We start from the raw sequence: 20,605 nt of genomic DNA, 5'->3' as shown, positions 1-20,605 counted from the left end.
GCCATCAGGTTTCCAGTTTCCACATGGTTCAGCTGAGGAGGGCAGGCTCTTTAGCACAGGAGCATGCCTGCTCAAAGTGCCATGGAGGATGCCTTTTCCAGTGCTACTGCAACATGAATACTGAGAAAGTCAGTGAGGGCTGAACTGGCATGGGAGGGAAGGGCATGCAACCCACAATGAGACACCACACCATCACCCATGGATGACTCAGGGAGGGCAAACACATCCTGCCCAATATTACGGCCTGAAGCAACGCATTTCCTAGAGCATCCAAGAAATTGGCAGCCTCCCTCAGGCTTTCCAAGGACAGATGACACTCATCCACCCTTCCCTTTGGAGAGCCACAAGCTTGACTCTTGCCAGCTCTTGGGTGTGCAGCCTGCATGTGAGCAAGCAGCAGGTCTGGTACCTTCGATGCACTCACTGCAACCAGCTCTGTGTCGTCTTGCTTCTGTCAGCCCTGCAAACGGCCTACTTTCCAGCAAGCACAGGAGAAGCAACGCTGGGTGAAGGCGTTAGGGACAGAGGCAATAAGACATCCAGAGTGAAGGTGCAGAAAAGACAGGCAGAGAAATAAGGAGGAAGGCAAAGGGCTAAAGGAGCTGAGCAGACCGCTCCCTGTCCTGGGGGCCCCTGCAGCCCTGCGGCGGCAGTGGGCATCGCGTCAGCCAAAGGGGGAGCGAGGCAGAGTCATCCCAGATACAAAGAGGTAAATGCTGGGAACCATCAGTGCAATGGTGCAGTTCCTACACCCTCCCTGCATGTCCAAACCACCTCCCCATCATGCCCCTTTCTTCCATACACTCTTTGGTATGTCCTATAACCAAGGCAACCCCTGCACTCTGTAAGAAAACGGGCTGGAAAAGGTACTGACTAGCAGGCAAAGGGAGCGGTGTGCAGCTAAGGTTAAAAGCATCCTCTGACTAGCACTAGGGAAAAGAGAATTTGCTGTTAATCTCCAGGTCAGAGAGGGCTAACACTCAATTCAGTGATTTGTTCAAGGGGGGACGCAGTGCTAAAGGTGGTCATGGTGCAGGAGTGGGCCTGCGAGAACAGACAGGCTCAAAAGACTAAATATCTGTGGAAATCTGAGCTACAAATTAACTGCAAAGAGAGGAGGAAAGGGATCGTGCAGACCTGCTTGGCCCCAGATGGGGAAAGCAGGACATGCACTTCAGCCTCCTGTGAGGGAGCTGTCTGGGTGGGCTGTCCGGTACCCAGTGGTCAGCAATTAGCAATAACATCCTCTTTGGGGCAAAGCTACCTGTGAAATGGCAGCAGGAAGCATGCCTTAAGGACAGCAACAAAAGAAACAGAAAGGGAAAGAGGCAGAGCAGTAAGGGAAAAAAGAAAATTGACAGAGGAATATGTAACAATTTTAAAATGAACGCGTACAGCTAGTCCCTGCATGGGGGGGAGGATGCTCATTCTGGTGAGGCCCACAGACACTTCACATCACTGGGATTAACCTTCTTGTCCTGCCCTTAATGCAAGAGGAAATCTCTGTGCCAACAGCTCTCTGACTGCAGACATCCACAGACCTCTGCCCCAGAACAGCCCGTGGCCTGCCACTGTGCTGAGCTGATCCTGCTGATGCATGGAACAAGCCAGAAATTGCTGGGCTGAGCACAGACTCTATGAGGTTCCCTCATGGCATAACAGGGACCCAGCCTGAGACAAGTCTGTCTCCCATCATACCACATGTAGGGAGAGAAGAAATGACCTCCAAAGCAAATACTATACTGTGAGCAGAAAAACCGAAGTTGTGGGTTTGGGAACCTCCCTTGCAACGTGGAAAAGTCACAGGAGACGGCAGTCAGTTGGCTGCACCCAAAACCACTCTGGCAAAGGGCTATGCCGTTGAAACTCAATTAAGAGCACCACGAGGAATAATTCCTTACCTTTGACAGTGATCTGGGCTGTGGCTTCGATCATGCCGAGGGAGGAGATGGCCACACAGGTGTAGTTGGCAGACTGCACAATGTTATTCAGCTCCAGGACGTTCCTACCGACGGGCATCTCATCCTCTTTGGTCAGTTCCTCCACACCAGCCATCCACTTCACGTAAGGCATCGGAGCACCTACTGCCACGCACGTGAGGTTCACACTCCCCCCAGGCATCACCTCATGGTTGCTTGGAGGGATAGAGAATCGAGGAGCAACACGCCGCACTGCAACAAGGAGGAGACAGCTAGTAGGGTCACAGAACCAGCAGAGGGTACTCAGTTGCATTGCCGGGGGTACGTGAGAGGGGTTCAACGTTTTTGCCTGTCTATCCCTCAGGACAGATAAAATGAAGTGCAAAAGCTGTTCACTGCTTTGCCAAATTGCACACACTTTGCTCTCCTTCCTTAGCCACTGGCATCTTATTAGAAGAACTCATTAAGGGATGGCTCAATCCATTCCCTCCAAACATAGCCCTTTGAAATCATATTACTAACATGAAACATTTCTCCATTTAAATTACATCCCTTTAATTAGAGAGCATGCACAAATGCCAGTCACACACTCTCTCTGCGCAGGGCCCACTGAAGCTCTGCAAAACGGAATTACCTGCTCAATTTATTAGCTCTAGAGTAAAGCAACTTGTCCCCTAAACCTCGCAGGGTTTGGGCAGGAGCAGCAGAAGGGTTTCTTTCTTTAGCACACGTGTGATGCTAAATAAAATATAATTCCTTTCAAAAGGTAACTCAGGTTCTGCCTTGGCTCAGAAAAAATAGTCACCAGAGCTGCATGACATTGTCAGGGCCTGAACAGATCACCTTGCTGGGCAGGAGAGAACTAATCCTGACAGATGTGAGATCATATCCATTTTGACAGAAGAGAGCTAGGCTGGCAGAACCCTCCCCACCTTTGTGGCAGCACTTCGGGAGATGTATTCCTCCTTATTTCATTGCACAGCTTCTCTTCGTGTCAATCCCTTGCCGGCTATTTCATTCAAGACTTATTTGTAAGCAACTCTCAGCTACAATAAAGCTCTAAAGCTGCCTGCCATATGCATTCCCGTCAGAAAATGACACTGAGAAATGAGGACCCTTCTTCAGGGTTAGTGTTATGGGCCTATTTAAGCAAGGGAGAGAAACAACTGTGCTTGGTAAATCTTTGTCTCCTCTGGGCAAGCTCATTTTAGTCTGTAGTTAAAAAGGGAAATTGCTCAAACATGTCTTGCCCAGCAGCCTCCTCCACCAGAAAGGAAACCCCAGAGCATCGGCCGGGTGCACGACTGACCAGCTCCTGAGGAGCCTCTCCCTGCTAATTATGCTTGTCCATCAGTGGGAGCAGCAAACAGCCGCAGTGCTGGGGGAAGGTGGGAATCAGGCAGGAGCCTGAGCGGTGCAACCTCACAAACACACCACAGGCACGACCGGCCCCACGGGCGCTGGGGGTCTGGGGGGACACGGCTCTGCTGGCCTGGCTCCTGCCACCACGGCATCTCCGCAGATGGTAAAGCTGTTGACAGCCCGGTGAGCCGCAGAGGTGCCAGCTCTGCTTGCCAAGCCGACTCTTCCCAAATCAGATTTCACTAGTGCTCTCTTTGATGATTCATCCCCAAACCAACAGGCTTGCAGAAATAGACTGAACACGGAAGCCCCCACGCTAGCATGTACAACAGAGCTAAGACTTCGTAATAAATTAGACAATACTGTCAACATCGTGTGTGTACTACACATCGTCTGGGTGACAAAACAGGGCTCATTAGCGCCTTACCAGCCAGGGGAAGGATACCTTGCTCTGCTTGCTTTTTTTTTTTTGAATGTCTAAATCCAAAGTCTTGCTGGTTGTTTCTTTTAATCAATTATTAAGTCTCAAATCAATAGCTACATGAGCTATCGCCAGTGAGGCGTTACCTGACTGACGGGGCAGTGCTCCCCAAACGAGACAGAACTGAAAGGGTACTCAAGTGCTATGCGGTCATGAGAATACGTAGTTAACCTGATGGACATGGCAATGGTTTAACATGATGGCGTGTATTTCCAACCAAAGCATCCCAGCACCGTTCCTTAAGAGTCAGGTTTCGTTTTCCAATGAACATGGCATCGAATTATTTCAGGTAGAAGCTGTTCAAATTCTGTCCCCATCCAAGGACCAAACCCACCCACCCATGCTGTATTAAAATAAAAAAGAGCAAACTTTGAGGATAAGCCATAAATGTGTACAGAGCACTCACACACATGCACCAGGCAAACAGGCTGGCAGGCAACGGAAGCCACTACAGAGTCAGAGAGAAAGCGGTGTGAGGGCAGGAGAGGGAGGGGGGAAGGTGCACAGGGACTCACGTACAGGGACATGGGAAGACAAGACTGGAGGACAAGAGGCCATGCAGGAAAGTCAGAGCCCAGCATGCACAAACTGCTTTTGACTCCCAGCCCTGTGAGACCAGTGGCAGCACAGCCTGCTGCAGACTCCCCTGCTCCCCGCACTGTGCTCCCGCGTCAAGCACTGCTTTCAGGGTGCTGCTGGGGCCATGCCCAGCCCCGTCAGTGCCGCGACCCCCTCCGTGTGTCCCGCATAGGCAGTGTCTGTGGGCGCTGCAGCCACCTCTCCCGGGGGAAGCCGGCAGCCCCCTGCTCCCCTGTGGGCAGCACAGGGGAGATGCACTTCCAAAGGAGCCGAGGGCTTGTTCGGCAGCACTTTGCAGGGCAAAGGGAAGGGCTGAGCCCCTTCGGAAGGGGCTCTCCCCTGTCCTACCCACAGGGGAGCAGCGGAGGTGGTTGGTGCGTTCGTGTGCCTAGGGAAGGGATGAACGGCAAGGAAAACCCTCCTGCAGATCAAACCGTACAAGAGGATGGGCAGGCTGCAGCGTTGCCGACCTTGACACGGGCCATGCCTCCCACACCCCACAGCGTGCCAGGAAGCTGTGCGGGGCCTCAGCTCTCAAGCCTGGCAACAGGTGAGCAGTTAAACAGGCCTCCGTGGTGTGTTTTTGCAACCCAGAATGGCTGAGCTGGCCTCCCCTCGTTAGCACACCGGTGGAGCTGCTAAAAATGGATGCCACGTGTAGGGGTCAGCTCTCAACATGGGAGGTGGGAGGGGGTCAGGGCAGTGCCTTCCGTGAGAGATCTGTCCCGGATGATATTCTGGCAGGAGCAAAGGAAGGGACGTGCTCCAGCAGCCTCCCAGCCTCTTGGGGGATAACTGGCAGCTTCTCATCCCAGTCAGTACAGAGGGAGAAGGGGAGATGCTGTCAGTTAGCATTAGCGAGAGCTGGCAGAGCTCTCACGGCAGCTTGCAGAGCACCATCAAAACATTCCTCAGGCTCAAGCCAGCGATTTAAGTGGCCTGCTTTTCTAGCATGAGTCTGGTAATAATTTAAATCAGTATAACTCCTCAAAAAGCGGCATTCTTAGAATTTCTGTCCAATTTACAAGTCAAATCACATGGGCTAGCACAGGCCATGATGCTACCTTAAGTGCTCCAGAAATTTTTGTTGTTCTTCATCTATTGCAGCAACAAAATTTCCCTTTTTATTACAATTTCTTGACAAGAAATTGCAATATTTTTTTTTAATCTTCTTTTTGGATAAAGATCAGAGAAGGTGGTTTGGAGGTTTTGCAAGAACAGCACAGGGAAAATTGCTGTGAATATTAAAATGATTTCAATGGACAATAGTATAATTCGGAGGTTTAGTTAAACCAGCAGACTGTCAAAAATGAGATTCATTGTCATTCATCCCAAGAATAGGCACCGTAAGGGCTCTGTGCTGCTCCACTATTCAGCACGCCTCCCTGTAGAGAGCATTCCCTGGGAAGTGAAGTGAAACCCCGGAGCGGTGAGCAGTGCAGTGCAACCTGAGCCCGTGCCCTGGATCCCACAGGACAGGGAGAAAGGACAGCATGGAGACTGGTTCCCCACTCACTGGGGGGACGGTGGGGAGGCAGGAGGGGAGCAGGCAACACAACAGCCACAAAGGTTGAGACTGAGAAACGTTAATAATTCAGCATGCATTAACAGGCACATTCCTTGCCTTGAGAGCAAAGAGCATGAATTGATTGCCCTGCTCCTTTCACCACAGGAGCGGCTGTTTCCTAAAGTCTCAGGTTCCCTCTGAGGGTGACGTTACCCCCTTGGAGAACCAGGGACCCCCCCCTCCCTACTGCTGTCTGCAAGAGCTGCTCTGAGCTCTGGGCACGAGCGCTCAGGGCTCACAGGCTGCTGCTGTTAGCCCCTCTCGCATGCTGAGACACTACTGCATACAGCAAGGCTCTGCTGGAAACAACAGTGCCAGGAGGACTGCCCGTGCTTCCAGAACTGTGTGGTGCTGCTAGGGAAGGGGAAACCAAATTGCTTTTCCCTGTTGGCTATCTTGGCCACAGTACAGCTGAGCAAACGACAATGCTGACGCTCCACCCTCTAGCTTGCAAAGATTGCAGGGACCTCTACTTGCCTGCTCTTGCTTCTGGAAGCTCTTGCTTCCTTCCCACTATGCCTACCTGGCATCTGTCTAACTCTGGGCTTCATCTTCCCCCTTCCCAGCACCCCAATTGCAGGCTTGCTAGGCGCTGCCCCACAGTGATGGAGAGCTGTACCCGTGCTCTGCACACTTCTCCGCTCCTCTCTGAGGCAATCCCAGCTGCTCTGGTCCTGCACCACTGTTCTGACATCTTCTCCCTCAGCTCTTCCTCTGCCTGAAGGAACAGCAGACTGAAGTCTCATCTGCCCTGAAGGAGGACCAGCATTGCCTGGGCTGTGCTGCTCCTCCCCAGCCCCCAGCACAGCAAAGGCACGTTCTGAGGGCTCTGCTCTAACCTTCCAACTGGGATGAGCAGTAGAGAGTGATGCAGGGGCACATCTTTGAGCAGGTGAGACTGCCCAATTTCATTACTTCAGCCAGGCAAGCTGGGAGATCCTTGGTGCATGGGATGTGCTCTTGCCCTCACCACACTGCTGCCCTGCTCAAAACTCCCGCCTTCCTCAGGAACCTCCTCCTCAGAGTAGGGAAGGAGCGAATTTAGGAGATATCCTCAAACACGATTATCGGTCTGCATGGTTTACTCATCTGTAGACACCTTTCATCTCTCCCTAGTGCTATCATTTTAAGGAAGGACTTCAAAAGGAAAGACAGTTGCTGGAGTCTCACAATCTATTGACAGAATCAACAGCAGGAGAGGAAAAATTGGAACCAGAAAAAATGCATTTACAGTCCAATCTTGTGCTCAAACAATGCTGTACTATTTATGCTCCCAATGCATCCTTGAGTGCTGACATTTTATAGACAATTTCCAAAACAGGGCCTTGCCATTTTTGGATTATATTTCAGCTATAACTTTTAGGTCTAATTATTTGCGCTGACAACCACATATAAAAGAGGATACATCATTACAGTGGTGCAGCACTAGAGACACATCAGCATTCAGCATACTGACATACTAATAGCAAAGTAAGGGAGAGCAAGATTGTGAAGCTGTGCAATTTGCATTCGCTCTCTGAAATTTCTCTGATGAAAATAACACAACATTAAGGAGGGGAATAAGAGAAAAGATCCACTGTATCCAGATAAAATAACTCGTTAATAAATAACCTTGTAGCAGTCACAGAGCAATAATTAAATGCATGGGTGAGCAGTACACAGTTTTAAGTAAAGCTGGAAAAATGTAAGATGTAATTATCAGTGCCAAACAAATTATAAGCACGGCAAATCCCAATGGAATATTTAGAAACTAATTTCTGGCTTCACATTAAATATTTGTGTACGTGGGTATTTTGGTGAGGTGGGAAGGAGGGGTCGACAGAAGAATGAGAAATTATCCGCTCCTGCTGGCTTATATCCATTCTCAGCTGCCTCCCCTCAGCTAAACCACGCGGCTAAAACATTTAAGTGCCCTGTCAAAGGTTTATTCTCCAGAGGTGCCTGAGCCATCACAGCGGTGCTCCAAATTCACTGAAATCTAGGAGGCTTTGGGCTTTGGCTTTAATTTCTTCTCTTTTCTTCCTTGTTCTCATTTTTCATCATTGTCTTGGGCTCAGGTAATTTTATCCTTTACGAAATCTGTTTTTAGAGGGTAAACAACAAGGGCCCCGTGCCTCAGTACAATCTAAATGAGAGCACGTTCCAGGGAGAGAAACAGGAGTGAAGTCAGTGTACTGGAACAACTGCTATGACAACTTGTTAAAACTTGTTCCAGTGATGATTATAAGATCAAGTGATGCAGCTGCCTGACAGCATGTGTGAGAGGAGCCAGGGTCTCTTCCCTGTGCCACCTGGGAGCAGCGCCGGGCTGGAGAGCCGCTGCCAGCACCCCTCTCCTCTGGTGTGTGTGGAGGGACAGACCAGCACGGTACCTGTTCGGTGAAGGAGTCATCTCTGGAAACTAGCTTGGGACTTCTGCCAAAAACATCAGCTTTCCTCAGCATGAATCGTGAGTGCCTCAAGCTAGGTCTGGAGCCAGACTTAATTTAAAAGCTGGAGTTGCCTTTCACTATTGTCCTTTATTCACCTCCGGCTCTCTGAGGGCAGCAGGACAGAGCAGGGCAAAGCACAAATGAGGTTTTGCGGAGTGGCTACGAGCTCCTGTGCACGTCGCCACGGGCCTCCCTAAGCCGTCCCAGGCAAGGCTGGGGCTGCTGCCAGAGCTCCCTGCTCTCCTGACAGCAAGAGAAAGACACAGCCCCAGGGAAGAAAGGAGAGGCAGACCTGCTCATGCAGAGGGCCTTTGTCTGAGCATGGAGAACTGGCCACCCCCAGAGCAGGGACTGCCGAGGAGCAGGGAAGCTGCCTCAGCACGAGGGCCTTGCATCTCTCAGCCAGCTGCCCCTGCTGCCCTGTGGCAAGGGAAGGCAGCATGCTGGGTTCTTCTCCAGCTGAGATCAAATGTAAGCTTTTGCCTCTAGAGTAAGTTAAAACTTTTAAAGCTACAGGAGAAAGTGAGGAACCAGCTCTCCCTAGCAGCTCGTGAGGGGACTGGAGATCATTCTGATCTCTGTTTCCAAAGACTGCTCTTGATCTCCAGCCAGAAAGCAGCAGCAGTTTAGAGGTATTAGACTGGCATCTAGCACAGGTAATGGGTTAGAGGAGGACCCCACATACAGTAGCATGCACTTCTTCCCACCCTGCCTTTGAACAAAACCACCCTGGCTGGTATTTGCATGCAAAATATATTTTGTGCATTTTAAATCTCAAGCAACAAAGGCATGCAAGCAAAGTATCAACGCCATCACCACAGTCACAGCAAACAGTAAGCAGATTTTGTCAGGCACACTGTGGCTGTGCCTTGAAGGGAGCCATAGTCTGTAGGGCCCCCTCCCCTTTCGGGGATGGCTCTCCTCTCCCTACTGGAAAAGTCCCATCTGACGTGGCGTACTGTAGATGGATAAGAAGTGAAAAGGACCAACCTTCTCGCTGATCTGAGAGATGAAAGTTTGTTTTGTTTGATGGCAGAGTGCGATGAAGATGAGGAGGGAATAAAAAAAGACAAGGAAAAACACAGAGAGTAAAAACAGGCCAAGCTTCATCTGTCCACACACCACTGAAACGACAAGACAAGACTACAGAGGTCAGCCATGACTTCCCACCGTGCACACACACCACTCCAAGTCGTGGACAAGAGTGCGCCGCACTCGCACCGCTCTGGCCCAGAGCAGGACTGGTCCCTCTGCCTCCCTGACCTGCTCACCGCTCGTTGAGGCAGGGTGGAGGGGACCGCACGTCCCACACACACTCACATGGAGGGTGCTTCGGGGGCAGCCCCACGCTGGGCCAGATGCTGGAAGCACAGACACGTTTACATGTGCAAACACTCACGCACACGCACAGAGCAAGGGACTCCAGCCATCTGACGTGCTCCCACACACCCACTCCAGCTATAAAGATGATGGCAAAGGCACTTTAAACCCATTGACCACACACTGTGAAAAGCATATATGTAGATCCGAGTTTTATCAAGTATGAAAGAAATGTTCCAAGTGGTGAATGGAAAATCTTCTACCATGAAGAGCTGCTCCCCCTCTCCAAACAAAGAGCTAAATGCAGCAGAGAGGTATTAGGCAAGTGACAGACACGCGCAGTCTCAGCTGGGCTCAGTTTCGGGAGAGCCTTATTGGTACACCGTGCTGTGAGTGAGAGATGGACAAGAAATCAGAAGGACAAAAACACCCAGAGAGAATTGAGTAGGTCCCAGTTTTTGTTCCTGCGGGAGAGACAGCAGAAGGTTAGTTGCATTTTCCTTATAGACAAAGGAGATCTTATTTCTCCAGCAGGAGTGACCTCACCCCAGCTACAGATTCGTGGCATATCAGCTGTAATCGAACCCTCGCTGAGAGAATACAGAAGTGGATTTGATAGTTAAAAACTGCTTATGAGTCACATTTTTGATGGGGGAAGGAGAAGGTGGAGGAAGGAATTTGCTTTCCAGCAGAAACTCCACAAATTAGAGAACAGCATGCGGCATTACACAGTGCACCACTACAGTCAGCCATTTCCAGTGATTAGAGGACAGGATTTTAACCAACACTGACATGGTATGGACCAGGCAACAAACTGCCAATAACAGCTACAACAGTGGCCTACGAAGTGTAATGGAGCTTGCAGGAGAACAGCAAAACAGTTGTTTATGTTTCTTCAATTAAACTGATACCAGGGGATCAGAACCAGCCAACTTGGAGCTTAATTAGCCCATAAGCGAGGGCCACATCCAGTGAGGACTCGCGCCCGGACATCCTCAAAACAAACAGTCCTACCTTAAGGCCCAGGTTTCCTCTGGCCTGCTTCAGACAGGGGATTTATCTCCTGGTCCACAAAACATTAACATAAGGCTCATTTAATCCTGTGAGACCCTGAGATGGGAGGGAACTTCTTTATTGCTGCTCCCAAGCCACCACTTTATCTCCTAATCTAATGGAGCGTATCACATCTGCATGGCCTCAGCAGGCAGCAAAGGCTTCAGCCTTCTGCTCAGCTCTTCCCAATAGGGAGGATTTGTTTCCTGCCCTTGCCCGGGAAGGACAGTGCTTCTGGCAAACCGGGTGCACCCCTGAATAGCTGCATTTCTGGAAAGCAGCACTAACACCTCAATACGGCAACACAAACTCCCAACTGCTGCACACGTGGACCACCCTGCTGCATCCCTTGGGACTGTGTGACCGCATGGCAAGAGGCTGGTGAAGGGTGTAAGACTGGGCAATGATGCTGAAAAGCTATGGGAACACCCGTCCCTGCTGCAGAAGCGCAGCAGCTGCAGAGCCTCCCTCTGCCCTTGAGAAGGGCTGCCAGCCCCCCGTCACACCAAGGGGACTTGCTGGGGTGCTGCTTGGCCTGCCCACGGGCAGGGAGAGGGGTGCTGCTGCAGCAGAGGAATGGCCAGGAGCTTTGTTTTGGGGTAGCCGGCAGGGATCCCGCTGTATCAGTGTGCACGGACATGAGGCAGCTCCGGCAGCAGCTTTCCCCACGTGTTGACACTTTGGATTAGAGTTGGAAAGGTGAGGAGACACATGTGAAACACTCTAATTCAAACAGATTACGTTCTGGTCTGTCAAACAGGAACTAGTTTGGGGCCTGCTATTTGTCACTAATTGCTGGATTATCTCTTAATCTCTTATTATATTAGTGGCTTATGGGGAATAAAAACCAGTAACAGGCTATTTTGGAACAGCTGTAAGGCAAGAGGGAACACCTGGGCAGAAAGTTTTCTCTCCTCTCCCTTTAGTTAATGCTTAAACAGCTGCTGCTTTATCTGAGATAAACCTGATAAATGGTAAATTGAAAGTTTCATCTCCTTACGGATCCCATTCACGTGCTCCCTTATCTCCAATTCTCTTTCCATGTCACTCCTAAGCTGAGAAGCATGTTTTACCAACAGTTTTTCTGCTTTCTTACAAAACAAATGACTCTGAGCAGTGACAGTAAATAACATCTACCCCGCCATGTAGGGACAGAGGGTTTAAGGCTGGGGTTACCCAGAGTATTCCCTGTGCAGAATCCCACGGCTCAGTAGGCACACTAGCATGTTCCCACCAACCTGACCTGCCTGGCAGCTAACTTAAACATGCCAGTCTATGTGCAAAGACAAAGCAAGTCAAGTCACAGCAGAAATGCCACCAGAGGATAGCAAACTCCAGAAGGTAAAAACTGGGCTCCTTTTGACATCCAAGTTGAAACAGCAAAGAAGCAAAGAGCAAGGCCATATCAGAGACGTGCCTGCCAGTCCTGACTGTCAGATGGCTCCAGCGCTCTGTAGGCAGAAACTCCCATGCCAATTGAATTTGGCTTTTACCCTGCCACAGACATGCTTGTATTATGCAGCAGCAGCAATACTCTAACCACAGCAGCTTGTTGGAGAAAGAATGAATTTGGGCTTATGGGAGGCTCTGCTTTTGTGTATTCTTGGGCATTAGCTCCCTGAAACAAGGCAGGGGGCTGTGGCCAGGATACGAATGCACAGGTCTGAGAGTTTAGATCACAAGCTCAAACAAAGGAACACATTTCTAAAGCTTTTCAGAGCGGGAAGCTAATACTTTCCTGAAAGCAACAAGAAAGTTCATTATCCCAATTGGCTCTGCAATTCTGCTGGGAACTGCCAGCATCTGTCCTGGGCTGAAAACCCTCTGGTGCTATGCAAGGCATTAATATAGAGGCAAACCCAGACACTCTGGAATCCAAAAGATGGAGAGGTTAACAAAAACCCAGAGGGCAATGAACCTGTTGCTGCTTATCTCCAAAAGAACATCTTGTGTCTCAAGGACTCCACATGAATCAAATTTTATCCTTTACAGCTTTCAGAGGTATAGAGGAACAAAAGGACAGATTGTCTTTTTTACGCCAGATTACATGAGAATAAGACAACCTCCCATTATATGCGATGAACAATGTTCTCATGCCACAGTGATGAGTATATTCCATCCTAGAGAGGCCGACAGGATGCTCAGGGCACCCAACCATCCTTTCCCATTCATAGTGCACACATATGCATGCATGAATTCAGTTAAGAGCAGAAAATCTCAGAGCACCAGGGATGGATTTCCTAACCCTTTGTGCAAGTGGATATGGAAGGGGAGTGAATGGACTTTTAGTCTGCACAGATACGCAGTCCTAATTGTTCCACAGACATCTATGCAGGTTATGTGGGGGGGAGGGGGAAATAGGTTTCCCAGTCCATTTCTATGTTGCATTACCATGCACTGAGCCACCAGCCACTCTCCTTCTATTTTCCATAAAGGTCATTTTACAAATAATCAGACTTGAGCCTCACATTGCACTTTTAACTGTCAAAGGACTTTGCAAGGAATAAAACTGTTAAGCTTATTTAGTTGAGTTCTATAATGCACACCGAAATCTTTAGATGAAATGTGCTACCAGAAGGACAAAGAACTATTATTTATTAAACCATGATCATTATAATCATTACCGCATAGCAAAATGCTCACAGAAACATTGACAGTGAACTTCACCCCAGGAGAAAATATGACAAAAATATTCATAGTAGTATATGGGGAAGAGAAAACTTGGCAAAAGCCTCTATGTGCCTGTCCAGCGCTGAAGCCAGCCAGCTCCGGTACGAGGATACAGTCACAGCAGCATGAGCCACAGTGCTGAGCAGCAAACGCCTGCTGGTGCTGAGCGCTGCGCAGTTCTGGCCACGCCGCTGGCTGCGTTCACCCCGAGTCTGCTTACAGTTAGCCGAGGGGCATCTGCCTGAACTACAGCTGCTCTGACTTTGGCTATAGCAGTAGCTGGAGCAGCACCTGAGGGCAGAGGAAATTAAGCTAAAAATACTGAAATCCCATAAAAAGAAGTGCATTTTCTTCATCAAAGGGTCATTGCTCTCTGTTGCATTGCTCTACTGCAGCATTATCTTAAGGTCAGGACTGCACAGAGGGTACACAGGAAGATCATGGCCCATCACCCGTAGCCCTCCTCAGCCACGTACCAACTGCTGAGGGGTAGTTACTGCGTGGCCTCTATCACAGCCTGGTTTTGCTTCTTCTGATGGTCCAGGGCAGACATCTGTCCAAAGAAGCAGTCTGGGTCATCCAGTCTGATTCAACTGCCTGTTCGTGTTTCCTGTCACCCAGGCATCTCCCTCACAAGTCTCTCCAGTCTCTGCTTGTCTGTGACTGCTGCCAGGCCCCCAAGCACCGGCAGTGCCCCTCTCTGGTCAAGCAATGTCACCCCCATCACCCTGACAAGAGGCAGGTTTAACGGAGCACGTTTCCAGAAGCACGCATATAACTGTGTTGTAAACAAACGTATTCCCCATTATTTAGCCATTTTTCAGACATCCCCAGTTTTGGTCGCTGACGGTTTGACCACTGTCCTCAGCTTTAACTCTTTTCCTGGCAATACCCTCAAGCTTTGACTGCTGTTGCTATTTTAGCTGTTTTAATATTACATAAGCAGAAAATGTACTTTTAAAAGGCTTGAAGTCTTGTTGCTCCAGGCCCATGTCAGTCATTCAGAATTATTATTATTTACACAAAGTCCCCACTGCAGTAACCATCACATAGCCGCAAGTAGCCATTTCGGCAAGCTCCCTCCATGTCTGAGCCTAAGCTACCACCAAGTCCCCAAGTGTAAAACCCTGCGGAGGCCAGAGAATTGCTGCTAGGGACAGAGCCACAATCCTAATTTCATTTTGGGTGATGGCTCCTTAATGAAACTTGGCAAATAAAACTTCAGACTCCAAGCAAGTTTCCCTGCTGCCAAATGAAATACTAGCCTGGCCTTTCAAAAAGCAGATCAAGAGAGCACAGATTTTTGCAGTAATACCATTTCTATTTACTGCAGTCTGATTTACTAGTCTGTGATTTGGGGACGGAGGAGACAATTCAGTTTTAAATGGTCTTTCTCTACAAGCAGCTGTGCAGCTGCTTCTCTACAGTACGTGCAGCATTTTTGGCCAGGGAACTCGCTGCACTTGCCCCAATGGACTGTGCCCTGAAGGTCTGAAAAGCAGCACTTCAGAAGTGAAAACTGGGCAGCAGCTTTCTCACTTGATGGGAAGTATGCAGCTAATGCTCCAGTAAGTACTATTCTAATCGCATCTGCATTGCTCACTGCTGTAAGCAGCACTGGGGAACACACCTAGTGAACTCCAGAGTGTATTAATAAGGATATTCTTATACATAGTCTTCCCGCTCACCTGCTTCATTGAAGTATGAAAAAAATTAATGCCACATGTAGAGAAAGAGAAGGGCAGGACTTTTGGCTGAAAATGCTGTTCTTTGTGCAGATGTCCCTGAAGCTGTAGGCAAATGAAGAGTGAAATGTATTCATAAAAACCAATAGCGTAGGTGAATCAGTGCAATTATACTACACTCCCAGTGAGCATGATGAAATGACACCACCACCTTTTTTTCCATACTAGGTCCAATCTGCCTTCTACTCTTAAATCAATTTCTTGTATGCCTGGAATCAACTTCTTGGATTTTTGCTGCTAAATTAGACAGTAAGCTCTCTGGATTAGAGGAATCACATCTTCCATACATTTCTATTCCCTTCCTTTCTCCCTGCAGCACCATCAAGTCCCAAATCTAATCATTGTTACGATATACTGTGGTACATGTAACCACGGACCATGAATGGATGAGGGTTCCTTCATCCAGACCAGCACTGGCAAGCATGCTCGTGCTGAAAAGGCAAGATAGGAATATGCCACTGTGCCCCCTTCGAAGTCCCTGCTATGCCCCAGATAGCCACCTTGCCCTGGCACACTCCCCGCTCTTGCTTTCACTCTGTTCTTGCTCCTCTGATGGTCTGGATGTTTTCTGCAACCCTCCATGCATGGAGGGCTGAAGAGCAGCAGTGGGAGGCAGTCAGCTCCCGGCGCTGGTCCCCAGCCCCATCCCAGCTCTGCAGCAGCAGACAGATAAACCTGTCAGTCCAGAAACAGAAGGCTTGTGAGGGTTGCTTTCCAGTACACTTAGTAACATGAAAACAATAGCTTCAAGGAAAATGCATCCATTTTCCTTTACAAATCCCTGGTGTGGAAATGTTTTAACTTTTAATGAAGTCCATCTGTGCAGAAGTGTCGACTCTGAAGGATTCACAGAGATAAGACACTGGCGTAGCCTGCTCCTTCCTCCTCCTGTTCTTTCATTGACACAGGAAGCCCTGAGCAGTGCCTGGATACTCCTTCTCAGCGCCCAGTATCTTCCTTTGTTAGCATGAAAAGTACAATGAAGATGCTAATGAGCCTGTGCTTTCTAACACAGCACACTGACAAAGGATTACCTGGGAGGCTAGGAAAGGGGAGGACATGATCAAAAACATAAACCCCAAGAGTCAAGAGATAAACAAACATTTGAACTATTAAAAAAACAATAGGCTGTAAATGAGAGGAGGCACAAGCAGTCCTGAGAACTACACAGGGCGGAAATTAGTACTGCTGCTCAGTACTTAGCCAGGCTTTCTGAGAAAGTGGCCAACTTCTTGGGTACTCACCACAATGAGGTCAATCATTATGGAACCACCATGCAGTGGCAGTGCAGCCAACAGACTTTATTTCCACTGTAATTTAGCATTAATTAATGTCTTTTCTAGTAAAGATGCAGGGACTTCCTGAAGACCCTACTGGAAGTCATTGATCTGTCTAATGACAACACTGTAGGACTATTACAAGAAAAAACAGGGATTCTTTTATTCTGCATCCCAGATGTGAAAAAGTACGACATTTTAATTTGTTTCCTTGCTTGTTAAAGAAAGAAAATACTGTTCTTGGTTTGACTAACTTCTTGAAGTCATTAACTAATATAGTAACAATATGATTTTTTTTTTTGTAGAACATTTGCTATCAGAAACTGTAAGCACAAATACCATCTAGGACCTAGTACACACAGTGAATTTCATCTGATAATAATTTATGGGGTATCCTGTCTTAAATACACAGCAGGGCTTTATCAGGATCACACAGGTTGGAGACTGACACTGTAAAGATTATGTGCCATAAAAAAGGCTTGTTCCAAAAATTTATGTGTAAGAAAATGACGGTTAACAGCAAAGCATAGATCTAAGAACATGCTTTCTTCGGTGAACATCAGGATCCTCTCACACGTGCAGACCATCCACAGCCCATGTCTCGCCCAAACAGGACAGACGAATGTTGCTGAGCAGCAAGCCAAGTGTAAAATTCAGTACGCTCCCCAGTCCTACAGGATTCACTTGCTACATAAAGAGCATTCATTAGTAAGAAATTGGGAAGTTGTAAGAGGAGACTTTTCTGCCTCTTGAAGATCCTGTGCCTTTTTTTCAGCCACACCTCTACAGAAAACAGAACATTGAGAGTCTGAGCGTGTCACAGAAAGCAAAAGCATCCCAAATACTGCAGCAAACCAGCTGGGTATTCACATAAACCTATGCAACAACAGCCAACCTGGTAACTAGGCTCCTTTCCCTCAGAGCGCAAAGTGACAATCTGGGATGAGTTTTAGTACAGCTTGCCTGAAAAATGAACTTGCAAGAATACAAGGAGTTTAAAATCATCCATAATTACATTGCGAGAGTGAAATGAGTGATTCCACTGCATAGATATAGCTTCATCTTCTGAATATGCTTAATTGGATACTTCAGTCTTGCAAAGACTCTTACAATCCAAATTACATTGCAAAATAAAAAAGCAGTCCCCCAGAATAAGCAAAGAAAACAATGCCAGAAGCCACCCCTAGAAGCAAACACACAGCATGTGAAGACTTAATCATTCTCATGTCCTCTTTCCACACTAACCAATGCGTATACAGCTTTACGATTCTATTTTCTTTCTTCAAAACATAGGAAGGAAGAAATGAAGATGAGATTTTATTATTAGACAGTTGACTTACTATGTGGAAATAAAATCTGGTTCTAACCAGCACAAGAATCTTCTTTCTCTTCTTGGGAAAATCCATAACTACGTTTCCCAGGGGTTCCTGACCAGTGGCTCTGGTTATACAGAGTTTCATATGAAGCAGCACATTTTTTTCTTGCCGAAATTAACAGAAAGTGTACAGGGAATTTAGCCCTCGCTTCTCTCCAAGCTAACTCAAACACCTTTAATGCAGAGAAAGAAAACTGGCAGGAGACTGTCCTAATGTAAAACCTACTTATTCTGGTATGTTGAAAACAGTTTTAAATTGGCAAGATAGCACAACCATTAGAAAAATCACTTTACATGAATTGCAGCTAATTTCCAGCAGGTTCCCAGTGTGAGCCATTAATACCCACAGGCTCAGTCATTGATGCATATAAGATGGATTAGGACAAGTCCAAAAAGCTGTTTAGTTTTTAAAGATACACATTCCAAAGCAGAGGCCTAAATATCAGCTCACCTATAGCTGAGCACGTCTCGTTCATTAGCGTATGACCGGATTTATACTACTCCACCAAAGGTTAGTTTATAATAAGAGGATTAAGCACTCAATTAAAATAACTATGACACAAAGTTAAGGAGTTCAAGGGAGAAAGGGATTCCAATTCTGCCCACATTTCGGCATTTTACATAACACCATATAAAGAGCAAAAACAGATTTCCAGACATGTGAGTCAAACCCAACGTGGATCCAAGATTTGCCGTTTTTTGAGCAAAAGGCCACATCACACAAACCACAAAGTGCGATAAGGGCACTAAGACAGGGAACACACTCCTTCACTGAAAGCCGTGGAGCCTTTTGGGCAGGAGGAGAGTGACCCCCTTGGGTGGAAGCTGCTCTTACCTCGAACGTAAAGGTTTGCTGGGGCAGAGTAGCGGGTTCCTGCACTGTTGGTTGCAACACATTCGTATTTGCCTTGGTCTGACTCCTCGCTGTTCTCTATTTGCAGAGCTCCTGTACACAAACAAGATGACACAGACAATTCAAGTTATGGCACATCTGGTAATTGAACAGCCAGCCTCAGAAAAGGACGGCCATGCCCCACACTTTTAAAGTATCTTCCTGGATAAATATATTGTGATGTTCCCTGTACCCACAGGGTACCAACATGCAGCCAAAAGGTACCCAGTCTGCTGTTAGAAGCTTGTGAAATTGATTATTGTTATTTTTTTAATGTACAGGGAACCAGTTACTGATGTATTTCTAACCGCCCCAACCACTTACAGTCATTGCTTCAATAAAGGAAAAAACCATACACATACACACATATTAATTACAGCTTCATATGGGACTTTGGTGTGATAAAAGGACCTTTAATAAGCCTTTAATCAAAACAGCCAAGCACAAAGCACACTAACTGTAGCTGTTTGTTTCTTATCTGATGCACACAAAGCCTAGCAAACGCTCAACAAATTGCGACCTTCCTGCAGAAACTGGCAGAGTCCCATCTCTCCCATACCTCACCACCCCTCTTTCCAACAGACAGCTCCTTTTGAGAAAACATTTCGCCTTTTGTCAGCCTTCTCCACATCAGCGATCTCCTTGTCCTTTCAGATTTCATTATACATGATACAAAAAGATTAGAAACTCAGTCTGAGACATCAAAGATACACACCAATGCAATATACCCATTTTGCCACACAGCACTTGCGTGAAAGCCACCCTCCCTTAGTCCCGCAAGACCAGCTCCTCCAGCTTTGGGTCAGGAAGAGCTGCTTAGCCCAGACTGCATGTGCCTTGGGACACGATCTGATCCCATCCCCAAAGTGCCAGATGTATGAAGGCCACATCTAAATAATTGCAATAATCACCAGAGCACACAGAGCAGCAATTTACAGGGGGAACCTGTGGAGTGTATGATGTGGAACTGAGTGCTGGTCTAAGGTGGTTTTCTCTTGTCTGCTCAGCCTATTCCACTGGTGTCCAGAACTGCTTGGCCTGGGAGGCTGGTCTTTCATCCAACATCTTGCCTAGCACAGACGACTGCAGAACTGGTCACATCTAAACTCCCTTAACTGGGCCCCAGATGCAGCCTAAAAGATGGAGATGCAGAGAAAGAAAGAAGCAGGATGTACGTGACAGCAAGCTGGCACTGCAGGAGCGAACGGCCGTTGGCCACATGCTGAAGCGGCTGGTGCTCAGCCTGCTTCCCCCAGGCAACGTGGGAATAGTTTTTAAGTGCCTCCAAGTGCTCAGATTCTGCTGGTTAGGATTGCCTGTAAGAAGGGAAATCTACTCACAAACCATATACCGAACTAAAAGAAAACATTAACCCCTTTGCTTGTAAGGATTTGAACTCATTTCTGCCTGCCACGGTTCAAAACGACCACTGAGAGCGGCACTGAGAATAGCTGGTGAAATTGCCTTCTCCATTCTTGCTGGTTCAAGTTGCAGAGGTCAAACTCAGTTTTTCATATCATCAGAACAGAAGAAAAACTAATGTGAATCAACCACTGCCACCTACATTATTTAGAAGGATAAATTGAGACTGTAGCATAAGTCTATATGTCATGGGGAAAAATGAACTTCCCTGGGTTCTGCCATATAATAAAAATGATGTACAGAGCCCTCCCTATTGTTGCATTAGTGCTGGAAATGAGGCTTCAGCTAGACAGAGAAAGCTTGTTTGCCACAGTCTTTCTGCCTACTAACAAAGGGAGCTGCCAGTTTTCCCTAGCCACGGCACTCTCTGGACACCCACAGGCCAAACCCTACAGAGCACTGCTGCTTAATTCAGGGAGAAGGTTGAATTTCTACATGCTACCTGGGAAAAACATCTTCAAACAGACAGCAGCATGACAGGCAGTGGAGCAGGAGGAAGCTTCCCAGCATT

The 20,605-nt window shown here is 47.8% G+C and overlaps 1 protein-coding gene across 1 annotated transcript in view; it reads right to left on the bottom strand.

Annotated features, from left to right (window-relative positions):
• The window catches only part of PTPRF (protein tyrosine phosphatase receptor type F), a 255,569-nt gene that overhangs the window by 75,550 nt on the left and 159,414 nt on the right, over positions 1-20,605 (bottom strand). Inside the window, exons 5-7 of the mRNA XM_068406730.1 lie at positions 18,616-18,726; positions 9,331-9,342; positions 1,902-2,171 (exon numbers count right to left, since the gene is read on the bottom strand). Of these exons, the coding sequence (XP_068262831.1) occupies positions 1,902-2,171; positions 9,331-9,342; positions 18,616-18,726 (393 nt within the window). The remainder of the gene's footprint in view (positions 1-1,901; positions 2,172-9,330; positions 9,343-18,615; positions 18,727-20,605) is intronic.

This window comes from Nyctibius grandis, chromosome 8 (assembly GCF_013368605.1).
Source record: "Nyctibius grandis isolate bNycGra1 chromosome 8, bNycGra1.pri, whole genome shotgun sequence".
Taxonomy (NCBI): domain Eukaryota; kingdom Metazoa; phylum Chordata; class Aves; order Nyctibiiformes; family Nyctibiidae; genus Nyctibius; species Nyctibius grandis.
The sequence above is the reverse complement of the archived record's forward strand: the minus strand, read 5'-3'. Positions and strand labels throughout refer to the sequence as shown.